Genomic DNA, 12,378 nt, shown 5'->3' on the forward strand with positions numbered 1-12,378 from the left:
AAACCAAATACAGCATATCAGCACAGACATCTTATAAAAACTTTCAAAACGGTGGAGTGGTAATGGACTCGCTTTGCAGCCAGAGGACTTGGGCACCTTGCAGTCATTGAGTTGACCATGAATTCCTCTAGCATACCAAAGTATTCTAGAGTCAAATGTGAGCCCATCTGTCCAAATTGGGTTAGTGGGACAGCAATCTCAAGGACATGAGCAAGTCTACAACAGAATAGCTGAAAAAGAATAGTGCTGCAACACTCCAAAGACAGCTGCGGATTAATGAACACCTCCCAATCTCAAAGAGCTAAAGCCCAATGATGTAAGGAAGAGTGGGCCCAAATTCCTCCACAATGTAAGAGACCAATAAAGTCAGAGAAAAAATGATTACTTCAAATTATTGCTGCTAAAGATGGTTGAACTGAATCATCGGGTGTAGGCTACTCAGTTTTTCACAGGATTTCACACAGGGCCAGTAAAAACTTTCTTTTTCACGGGACTGTATGTGCTGTTCACACTGTTTATGGATCACATAAAAAAACAAAACACTAAGACGAGTGAACATGATAATGAATAAGGAGTATGTATTTGCATCTTTATCCACTTTTTTGATTCTTACAGACATTTTTCATTGTCTTCATCATCAAACAAAGACATCTGTGTCCACAAGGTTATGTGACCTATACATATATTTTCTTTGATCAAATTATTGTTTGCGAGGTAGGATCAGTACCCTTTCTTTTTCTTTCCATTAATAAATCAAATTTTAATTAAGGAAATGCTTTTAATCTCTTTTAGAGAAACATTGTTCTGTTTTTTCTTTTTTCAGATCCTAGGCTTGAAACTATGACTAGCAGATGATGTCAGCCTTTTCTGTGCTTCATCCAGTGGTTAAAGTGGGATTTGGGGAATGAGTGAAACCAGTATAATGCTTGTAAAAAGTTTGAATTTGGAAAGAACATCAGTAGCTTAAATTAAAATTAAAATTACTCATGATTACTACTTCTAGGAACCAGTCTTGTAAGTCAGCAGCCATAGTTAAAGGTATCTGGATGCCTACTTTGATCCATTATATTATTTAAATTTAATTTTAATGGTTAATCTGACATATCTAATAGCATTCATTGTTGTTCACATATAAGCTTTAAATTTCTAGTCCTTACCTTTGAAGAGACTCTCCCATCTTCCTCTCCTGACCTCTTTCTCTTTTGTCTTCCTCCATCTCTAAGTGTGAACTTATCTCACACTCCCTTTTCTTTTTCTTCCAGGAAACTGCGACTACAGCAACTGCAGATAACGGTAGCTCGCAGACGCAGTGTGTTGCAAATGTTACAGAACAGTTTGTTTCTTTGGTGATATTCGTTGAGCTATTTGAAATGTTGCATTTGAAATTAGATGCCACTGCAAGAAACATCTTGTCCCTGCATCTTCTTTGCATCGACACCAGTCTGAGGATGAGTGCGGGTGACAACATGTGGTGACTTAGCTGCTTCCATGGCATCCGCTGGAACAAGACTGACTTTACATTATTTTGTATTAAACGTCTTATAAGATTCAACAAAAAGTGCCGGAATGCCGTTCTGAATCGTTTGACCCATGCCTTTATCATACTGCATTCAGTGAGTGTTTAAAGTGTGAATGTGAGTCAGGCATGGTGGCTCAGCATGAACTGAAAACAGGGGTGGTCCGGCATTTTTCTCCTCCACTCTTTCTGTGTGTGTCCAAGAACTGTCTAGTTAATCCAACTGGGGAATTCCTATTGTGCAGTAGACCTTTGTAAGGCCCTGACTGCGCGGGAGGTTCAAGGTCCTAAACATTCAGATTCGGATGATTTGGGGTCATCATGCTTGCCTTTTGTGTGTGTGTGTGTGTGTGTGTGTGTGTGTGTGTGTGTGTGTGTGTGTGTGTGTGTGTGTGTGTGTGTGTGTGTGTGTGAGAGGTATTTGCATGTATTTGTGTAACAGCAGTGGCGAGATTTTAAACACCTGAGGTTTATGTGACTGCATTTTTGAGTCAAGGGCGCTGCTGTGGACTAGGCTACTCTCCTTGGTTCTGCTGCTGATTGAAGCACAAAGAGCATTCCTCGGCTGTGAATCAGAGGACAGAGGTCACCAACATTGCTCCAAATTAGCACTGAAACTCTCATTGAATCTTGGGCCATGTTTGCACACATATATAAAGACACATAAAGCACCACTTCAATCCCCTTGAAAAGAGACCTCCCATTTATATGAGCATTTTCATCTAACCCAGTCTAAACCATGTGCTGTCTACTCACTGTTAGGTCTGGGAATTTCCAGCAAAAGTCAAACCCAATGACTCTGCTCTACCTCCCTGTTTTTTGGGAAAAGTTAGAAGAAGAATGTAGAGGGCACTGGCTTCAGAAATACTACACCTTGTAGAGATGGTGCCTATTTCCCTGCACCACAGAGGTGCGTGCACCTGACTAAACGCCAGCAGGCTCTCCCCATGGCTTAAGTGGAGGAGATCTAAGTCAAAACTGAATAATATTGTTTTTGGTTCGTGTATGATCATGGTTTAACCTCTTTGAAAAATAAACAGTGGTTCTTCAGATTTCAAAGAGTCTGGGTGGCTCGCGTGAAGGTTGAGGATATTCTAAGGCAATACTTTTTGAGGCAACTAAAACGATGTCTCCCAGACTTTTGATAGCCTGGAAAAAGTTTTGATAGAATTTTTTTAAAGGATTATATTCTGAATAAAATCCCTAACAGTTTGGTTTGTAAGTATCCAAAATACACATATTAGATTAACCCTGACTCTAACACAAACTGGGATGAAGCTGATAGTTTATAAAACAGGATTTCAGCTACTCACTTCCAAGTACTTGAATGATGACTGAATTATGACAACATATAGTCAACAATGTGTCTGAAAATATGAAAAAGCTGTAAACTGCAGTATAAATGAATGTAAGGTCAGTTTCTGGAGGAATTTCATGCTGCACTTGTTCGTAATGTAGCATAACTGTGCACAGTTTTCTGTCTTAAAGGAAAATCAGCAGATCACCCTGTATAGATAAACCTAATTGCAAAATCTGTTTTAGTGTTGCTGTTGATTATGCATTAATTAAAAGAGGCTTCGTCACATTGCAATATTCGTTTAACGTGTGGCTGTGCAACAGTGGCACCTACAGGTGAAGCTGTGGAAGTGCAGAAATAAATCTGTTAAACAATTGCTGTTAAGGATTTGAAATCAATCAGTTATCATGTGATTGAATTGCAGTTTTCCAGCTTTAATTAAAGAGATTTTAGCATTAACTGTTCACACAACCCCTACTCCATTTTCAGAGGAGTTAATAATAGGACTGTTTTAATACTTGGATCAATATCCTTTGCAGTCAGTGACTGCCCAACGTCACCAAATGCTGTGGTTTCGCCCTTGAGATCTTCTGCTGGGAATTTACTGCAGCTGCTTTGACTTGCTGCTTTCAGACTTTCTGTTTTTTGTCTCCAGCAACTGAAAAAAGGTCCATTGGCTATACTGTCTCAGTTTTTTGTCCATTCACACTGGTTTGCTGTATTCGGTTCAATCTGAGCAGAGTATAGCAGTTTACATGTCAGAATTTATCCTGCTGCTTCTATCAGCAGTCACTCAATCAATTAACATTAGTGGCCATGAGTCACGTGACCATACTATCACATTGCCACCATCATGTTGTTTCTTTCCTCCAAGCTTTTCTTCCCATCATCCTAGTACAAGCAAATCTTAGGTTTCATCTATCCAAAGAGTTTTTTTTTCTTTCTGGGGGGCTGTGCAGACTCAGACTCTGTTTTCTGGCAAAGTCTAATTTGACTTTCTTGTTCTGAGTGTAACCAGCGGTTTGCACCTTCTTGTAAAGCCATTTGTCTTTCCATTCATGAAGTTGCCTCTTCATTGTAGACTATGTCATTGATACACCTGTCTTTTTGAGCATCCTTGGTTTGGTTAGATGTTGTGAAGTAATTTCTTTAACCCATGTTAACAATTCATGCACTTTAGTGGTCTTCTGTAGTCTTTGAGACTTTCTGCTATTGCTGAGCTCCCTAGTGAGTTCTTTCTGTTTAAGGATCTACTAGATTGTTGCACTGACATTTCTTTGGGCCTCAAATTTAAAATTACAGTGAAAAGCTGTAAAATGCAAATTCAACACTCTGAATGAACTTCACATATTCTGTCTGTTTCTGTCTGCATGGTTGTCATGAAATAACAAGGGAAGGGGCCTCCCTACTGGAGCAAGTGCAAAAGCACCAGGGAGTGCCAAACCTTAAAATACAACTCACCAGTGGCACAATTACTGTACACATATAGCTTGGGGCACTCTGTTCAATCAGCCTCCATCATTAAGGGAGACAAAGAGGCCTTATTACACCTGATGCATGACCGTACACCAACTATTCCCAGTATTTCTGAATTCCCTAGGGATGTAAGAAATTCCGTCCATTACACATGGACTGCAACATGTGACTGTTAAATGTGACTGCAACATACCATCCACTGTTACTTTTATCTTTACATGTATTTTTGCATATATTACCTCTAGTAACAAACAAACAAACAAACAAAAACAATACACGTTTGGAAAAAAATTCAATTATTTGCGGTACATCTACTAAATAACTAAATATAGCCTAAAACATGTAAGTTTTGCTTAAGTTTTGTGTATTTAAACTAAAATCACATAAATAATGGGGGGGGGGGGCTTTATTATTAGTAGTATTTGCATATATCACACGTGGAGAGAGCTGTAACAACTTTTTGAACAGTGATTATAATCACGTGACAGCTGTTCCGTAAGTTACTGGCTTCTGCCTGTGAGATGCTTTAAGAATAAATAATATGTCAGCGGGATTCAACAGTGTGCTCGACCTTATAAAGCTTAATAGAATTTAATTGCCGCATAGCCTGGTTATAAAGATTTCCGACACTCTACCTTTAAATGAACTCCATTCCCGTGCGCATGCGCAGGCTGTGTTTGGTTTTTCTTTAACCTGAGGAACTGTCTAGTGTCGCTGCGCTAGCAAATCCATCGCAGCTGTAGTTCTTGTCATGTTTTCAGAGCAACGGCGTGGTTTCCCCCCCACTGGAGTACAAGGACACAACACCAGACAGTGTCGCCATGGAAATATACGTCTAAGGATGCTGCAGTCGTTTTGGGAATAGACTAACAGGACCAACAACAGTTCAAAGTGTTTACCCAGCGCTCTCTCCGGTCGGCAAGAATAGCACTGCTGTTTCCACATCGCAGTCACCACATCCATGTTCACTGCGGCAGCCTGCTCTCCGGGTCCTGGGCTTCACGCGCTACAACCTCTTTGTTCGTCTGTGGAAAATATCCGGGAAAGTGTTACGACCTGTGGAAGGACTGCCGTATGTTAAAGTGTGCATCCCTTTTTCAGTCCGTGGGATTGTTTACGCATTAAAATGGCTGCTCAAATGGCATTTGGGAGAGAATGGTATTGAATCAATGCAGTAACGTTAGATTACCGAGCAGAGGCTAGACAGCCAATAAGCTACATATGCTAACAAATTTAACTTGTCACAGTATTAATCGACTAGGCTACTTGAATAGCTTTAATCGATGGTCGGCTTTTTAGCTAGGTTCTTCCAACAAGAAGTAGGGTGAAGGGAATACCTCCCACTCCAAATCTATGCATGCGGTTAACCAAGCAGCTTTTGTAAACACTTAGCTAACATTGCGACTTCTTAGCCAGTTTTCTCCCAAATCTTTGTAAGCAGGCTTGGCTAAAGCCCTTTATTTAAGTATGCACATAACTCAGCGAATATGCAGGACTTTTTCGTTATAATCAAAACATCCTAAATATCCGAGGCTTTCTCCCAAAGTAGACCTCAAGGCCCCGGTTTTCGGTGGAGAAGGGGGGGGGGAAATGGATCCTGGGGGAAACTGTAAACCTAAACTCTTTATTTTTGGACCCAAGCTGACCATCCACAGCGATTTGCGAGGTATCAGCAGATACTTGGTGGTCTACGTTTTGTTTTACTTTGTACTGGTCACTCATGCATCCCCGGCGAAAGCGTGCGAAAAGAACTGCCTCTCTGGAAAATGTATCAACGGCTCCTGCATCTGCGACCGGGGATGGGTAGGAGACCAGTGCCAGCACTGCCAGGGGAGGTTCAAGTAAGTGCCCTTAAAATTAAATTTCTGTGTCTGATTGCTTGTAAAGTGATCTGTTTACACAAAAAGTAGGGTCAGGATCCACTTTGACCAAGTCAACCTGCTGTTTATCCTTTAAACAGCAGTGTCGGGGAGGATCGTTTAACTGGACAAACACACCTGTGTTCACTCAACTTTTTTTGGGAGGGGGGGTATTGATGAGAAAGTGATTGCACGCCACAGGCAAACTCACTTCAGTTTTATTAACTTTAAAGAGGTCCAGCTTTGGTAATAGAAAACCCATGCATTCATTATTTATCATTGCATCCTTCAAGTGTAAAGTTCATAGATGTTTATTTATACAAATGCTGTCAAATGTTTGATCTTAAATGTTTTCATGCCTTTTATTATTTGTGATGTTCTCTCCCACGGGGGGGGGGGGGGAAGAAATGTGTAAAGAGCTATGTTGCCTTTGCCATGTTGAATTCAGTCGACACATGAGAGCAGAGGTAGAAAAGCATGACTGTACCATGTCATTATTGACTTCGCGCCTCGCTTGCTTATATGGATTCCAGATACAGTCTTTAAACAAATGAGTACAACTGGGTTTTATTTTTCTGAAGGCGGAGCCCGCAGTGGATGCGAGGAAACATCTGTCATCACCTAGCTTTAACTAAAATCCAACTGAGGATGTGACTGATATATTTATCAGCTGTTGTTCCTCTGCTGATCTGCACAGGAAGTTATCAAGGCTATATAGTAATAAGGGCACTAAGTCAAGGCTTGTGTGCAAAGTACTAAAGGAAGGAGGCAGAGACAAAGTGACAAAACGAGGAAAGATTAAAATGTTCGCAATATATAATAATAACGATGTTCATCTTGACAGACGTTTATAATGACCTTTTGGCACACTTAAGGAGCACTCTGTGGAACAGAAGTACCTCAATCACAGTAATTACCCCTCTTTCAATGTGCCCTGGGTTTGCTATAAGTTGTCATCAGGCATGCTGTCAGGGAGTAACCTCCCATCAGCAGCAGACACACAAACTGTAATGAATCTTTATCTTTTAGACTCTGTTATCATTAGGAATAGGAACATTTACACATTGCCCCCTAGCACCAACAAGTGTGAATTCCTTTCTTGAAGGTGGATTGCAGATTAATTTCTTGCTAGTGCTGTGTGGTTGATAAAAAGCACACAGACTCTTGATACGCTGAAGGACAGACTAGTGTTTCCCTGGATACGCTCAAACCTACACGGCCAAAACTGTTTGATAGTTAACTTGAGTTTAGTGTTCACCTTCAGGAGTTATTTATAAGACTGTAAATACACCTCAGCCATATCTTTACCCTAATGTCTGCTTTTATGATGCATTATTATCTGAAGCTCATACACATCATTCTGTCTTTATGAATTACAACCAATCTTTAGTCAGTTATCGTGGAAAAATCTAACCACAATATAAGGGGGGGGGGGGGGGGGGGGGGGGGGGAATTTAACTCGTATTTCTTTTGATATGGGGCAGTGATGTATGGCCATTTAGAAGTCATCTATCATTGTGACACACTGCTAATTTGTTTGGGACCTTCTCAGGAGACAAGTGATTGGATGTTTTGGTTGACTGGGACTTTTCTTGGGGAGACAGTTATTTTCTGGGGTCTTAAATTGAACCTTTGGATATGAATACTGTGTGTTGTGCTGTGTTTGGACACCCATGTCAACATTTATGGGCAGAGACAAACACAGACAAGACATCTTTTCAGAGAAACATCAATAGACCTATCTGCGTACAAAATATTTGATTGATATTACAACTTAATATCAATTCAGAATCGCATATAACTTCTCTGTCAGCCTTGAAAATCTGTTTGAAAGTGATAGGGTGACTGATGTACATACCAGTCGGAAATCTTTTTATCTTCCCCACAAATACTTGAATTTAACCAAATGTAACTGTGCTGTTTTAATTTTGTGATCTTCCAGGTTGACAGAACCCTCAGGATACCTCACAGATGGTCCAATCAACTACAAGTACAAAACCAAGTGCACATGGCTCATAGAGGGCTAGTAAGTATTTATGGAAATCATTGTGTTGTGTAGACGCTGAGTATGCAGAATTTATTATGTAGTGCAAACTGATTAATGCAGTTAATTGAAGCTCATCAGCATCTCTATGGCGACGGGTATGCTTTTGTTGCTTACGTAATGTAGTGTAAAGCTGGCTGGCTCTGGCATTTTGAAAGTTCAGTATGTTTAATAAGGATCATCATTCAGAGAAAAGAATAACCTTTACCTTACCTGTTGATGCTATTTATTGTCAAGGCAACAGCAGCTGCTCCAGGACAGACAGGAAACCACGATTGCAATAAACAGCTTATATTCACTAAGATGGTTCAAAGAAAAAGAAACATTTTTGAGCATCTTGAAGTAGCGCTGATTCTCAAGCTATATTCCCAAGATTACCCTGTACCCATAAACCATAGCCATTGGGTCCTCAGAATAATTTGGGGATCATTTTGGAACATATATGCCAATTTTCTGTTGTTTAAAAGAAAAAGAAAAGTATATTTCTTTTATTTCCTCCTTAGAGCAATGGAAACTGTGAATTGTAACACATCATACTATATTGAAATTACTCACTTCTCTCAGGGTGTAACCAGGCGTTATTGCTGCTGTAACTGGGCTTATTAGACAGCTAACTATCTGGCGAGCTTGATGAAATAGTTGAGTCAGGCCACTGTGTCAGATAATGTTGGGCCAAAGCCAACTAAAGTAATATTATAACCGAGATGAGCTTCTTGGAAAAGCGTCTTCCCTGTGCAGGGTCACTGGCAATGAAAAGTTTAACGGTCCTTGATCTAAACTCTTACGTTAAATTTACATGCTGCTCATCACTACACCGTGACTCAGGAGATTTAATGGGGCGTTCACTAATCGTAGGGTCAACTCTGTGTCGAAGTGTCCTTCGGTAACATATTGAACTCAACCCATATTAGTGAGTGTGTAGGAAATGATGAAAGATGATGGGTTGTTTGCCAAGAAAAGAGAAAGTCATTATAAATATGCATTAATGTGTCAGTGTGGCTTGTAGTGCAAAAGTGATTGGAGTGGTCAATAAGACTGAAAAGCACTTAAAAAAAAAACAGTAATCTAGTTAGCTTCCATTAAAACGTGAACCGTGATTCTATTGTTATTTCTCTTCTTCAGTCCAAATGCGGTTCTTCGCTTAAGATTCAACCACTTTGCCACAGAATGTAGCTGGGACCACATGTATGTCTATGATGGAGACTCGATATATGCTCCTCTAGTTGCTGTTTTCAGGTGAGTGCCTTTCGTCTTACTTTATTCCTCGATACAGATCAAATACTTTTACTCTTCTGTCACATTGTAACCAATGTGTGCACTTTTAACAAATCAGTATTGGTTTGTAAAATAACAGAATAAATGAAATAAAGTCATGAAAAAAATTTCATGGTCTCAAGACTTTTCTTCTGTGTTTGTTTAGTCAGACACATGCAACAAGAAGTTCAAGTCAACTGCAGAGAGTTACCAATTTCTGCTTGCAATTTAGAAATGGTGCAAATTTTGAGAAAGTAATACTGATTCTTTTTTTGCATTTCTCTATAGCGGTCTCATCGTGCCCGAGATACGAGGTAATGAGACAGTTCCTGAGGTTGAGACGACTTCAGGCTACGCACTATTACACTTTTTCAGCGATGCTGCCTATAACCTCACAGGATTTGAAATATTTTACTCGTAAGTACTTACCTTGTGAGTAATTATCGGCGTCACAATTCTAATGATTAGGTGTCTTTCTAATTATAGATGACAGCAAACTGTTTTCAGGCTTTCGTGTCCTTATAGCTGTTTTTCTAGTGACATGCTAAACAGTTTTTATGTCTCTCCAGTCTTTTTATTCCACTAACTGATAACACCCCTCAGTCATCCTCAGTCTGTGTTGGAGTACTAATCCAAATCATATTTGTCCAGGATCAACTCTTGTCCCAATAACTGCTCCGGCCACGGGAAGTGCACACCTGGGAACTCAGCTGCCAGCAGAGTGTACTGTGAATGCGACAAGTACTGGAAAGGCGAAGCCTGTGACATCCCTTATTGCAGAAACAACTGCGGCAGCCCTGACCACGGCTACTGCGACCTCACAGGGGAGAAGCTTTGTGTCTGCAATGACAGCTGGCAAGGTGGGAGCAAGCTGCAGATTTTTTTGCAGATGCTAAAAAAACCTCTTAAGGTCATTTGGAATAGCTCTACTCACTCTGATCTAACCCTGTGGCATATTTCTGAAGCGGCATACACAAAATAAATTTTTTCCAAAACAAAAGCTTATATCACACCATCTCTCAACGTATTTTGCAATCAGGTGTACTAAACATGGACTCCTCCCACGTGCGCTGCGGTCTGCAAGGCTGTGGTGGTTTTATGTTGTAAGCTGTAATGTGTGAGCTGACAAACATGAACAGATGTGTTGTGTCGTACTGTAATGCTGATTAGCAACACGCTGATCAGGCCTGTGACGGTGCATTATTATGCGCCTCGAGCTGGAGGAAACAAAATTCTTTTGCGTGATGAAACTTGACAGACTCATTAGCAGAAGTCTCTTCTTTTTTTTGTCATGGCCTCCACTCGCACAGTCTAACATGTTTACTTCACTCTGATTGTCATGTTTGTTGAATTGCATTCCCTTGTTTATGGGTTTTGAGGTTTGAGAGCAGCCTGTTTCCTTTTTAAAGTTTCAGTGACTAATTATGAAAGTAGCTGGCAGGTGCTAATGAAGAATTGCATCATGGAAATATTAAGCTGCCATGGAGCAGATATAAAAGAGACTATAATATTATTGATTTTGGAGATTTTTGTACATATGAGCGTTAGTGTTTATTGTTCCTGAGCTATAATTTCTTTGCTTTTGCTGCTCTCCTGTACGTCCCTGCAGGCCCGGACTGTTCGCTGACCGTACCGTCAACAGAATCTTTCTGGGTCCTCCCCAGCGTCAAGCCCTTCGGCACATCACTCGCCAGAGCCTCCCATATGGCTGTGGTGCAAGAAAAGGTCATGTGGGTGGTGGGGGGATACACTTTCAACTACAGCTCATTCCAGATGATTCTTAAGTAAGTAGAGGCTTTTCCTTGAGCAGCATTCTCACTTTGTATGTTGTTGATGTGTTTCTGAATAGAAAAACCACCATTGCTTATTTAGGGGTTTGCTCACACACAATGTATGGCTAAGCAAGGATTTCCTTTTATTCCCCGACAAAAATTGCAGATAAGTTTAGGTGTCCGTGACTTACATTGTGATGGTTTATGTGCTGTTCTCACGAAGGCCAAATTGAGAATTTAATATTTAAAGTACTTGGATGGTGGTGTGGAAGAGTTTGCAGGGGTGTCAAGGGGCACTACTTTACGCCTCTGCCTCGCTACGATATGCTGTGGATCGCTACTGCTCTATTTTAGTTATTCCCCTTCACTCTGAGACATTAGAGAATGTCTTATACTTTATTCACCAGCTTCTTATTGAGAACAGCTGCAGTGTGTTTTGTCCCAGTTATGTAGAAGTCGTTTGAAATTATCAAGTGGTGACTGTGGTTAAGGTGTCTGTATGGTGGTTTAGCATGTAAAAGGTTTGCAGTTAAAATGAAAGTTCATATTCCATTTGCTTTTTATGCTTTTATTTATTTTACCCTGTATACTTTTAACATGTTATGTCTTGTCTCAGATTGCTGTGTATGTGCTGTACTTGGCACAGGAAAAAAAGACCTACTCAAATTTCTTCGGGATTTCTTTTTCTTTTGCCACAGCAGATCATCTTCCTCCTTCTTCCTTCTCTCCCTATCCCTTGCGGCCTCCTCCTCTGTCACACCAACTCTCTGCATGTCCTCCTTCACTATATCCACAAATCTTCTCTGTGGTTTTCCTCTTTTCCTCCACCTCCAGCATCTTAAATTTCTTTGGGACTACTTCTGTAAAAACTGAGAAATATGGCACACGCTCAGAGTTCTCTCGCAGTTTAGCTGATGGTTCATCTTTGTTGCTCAGATGAGCTCTCACCATCTGCTCAGTGTTTGTTCATCACCAGGTGTTATGATTCCTGTTGCTCCTGGAGTGCCTTGTTTAAATTGCTAATGTGTGATGATGTGACCAGGTGTGCTTTTCTTTTTTCTTTTTTGGATGTAAATGGCAGCCAACAGTAATGTATGCATTTGTCAGCCTGCTAGATTCTTAGCACAGCAAAACCACTTTTTGTTACTGCCGGAGTACAG

General features: G+C 40.5%; 1 protein-coding gene across 1 annotated transcript in view; it reads left to right on the forward strand.

Moving 5' to 3' along the window:
* Positions 1 to 4,976: 4,976 nt before the first annotated feature.
* Positions 4,977 to 12,378, forward strand: part of atrnl1b (attractin-like 1b) — a 71,700-nt gene continuing 64,298 nt past the window's right edge. Inside the window, exons 1-6 of the mRNA XM_063483026.1 lie at positions 4,977 to 6,130; positions 8,091 to 8,174; positions 9,315 to 9,428; positions 9,735 to 9,863; positions 10,098 to 10,306; positions 11,056 to 11,230. Coding sequence (XP_063339096.1) covers positions 5,880 to 6,130; positions 8,091 to 8,174; positions 9,315 to 9,428; positions 9,735 to 9,863; positions 10,098 to 10,306; positions 11,056 to 11,230 — 962 coding nt within the window. The 5' untranslated portion in view covers positions 4,977 to 5,879. The remainder of the gene's footprint in view (positions 6,131 to 8,090; positions 8,175 to 9,314; positions 9,429 to 9,734; positions 9,864 to 10,097; positions 10,307 to 11,055; positions 11,231 to 12,378) is intronic.

The sequence above is a fragment of the Pelmatolapia mariae genome, linkage group LG8 (assembly GCF_036321145.2).
Source record: "Pelmatolapia mariae isolate MD_Pm_ZW linkage group LG8, Pm_UMD_F_2, whole genome shotgun sequence".
Classification (NCBI taxonomy): Eukaryota; Metazoa; Chordata; class Actinopteri; order Cichliformes; family Cichlidae; genus Pelmatolapia; species Pelmatolapia mariae.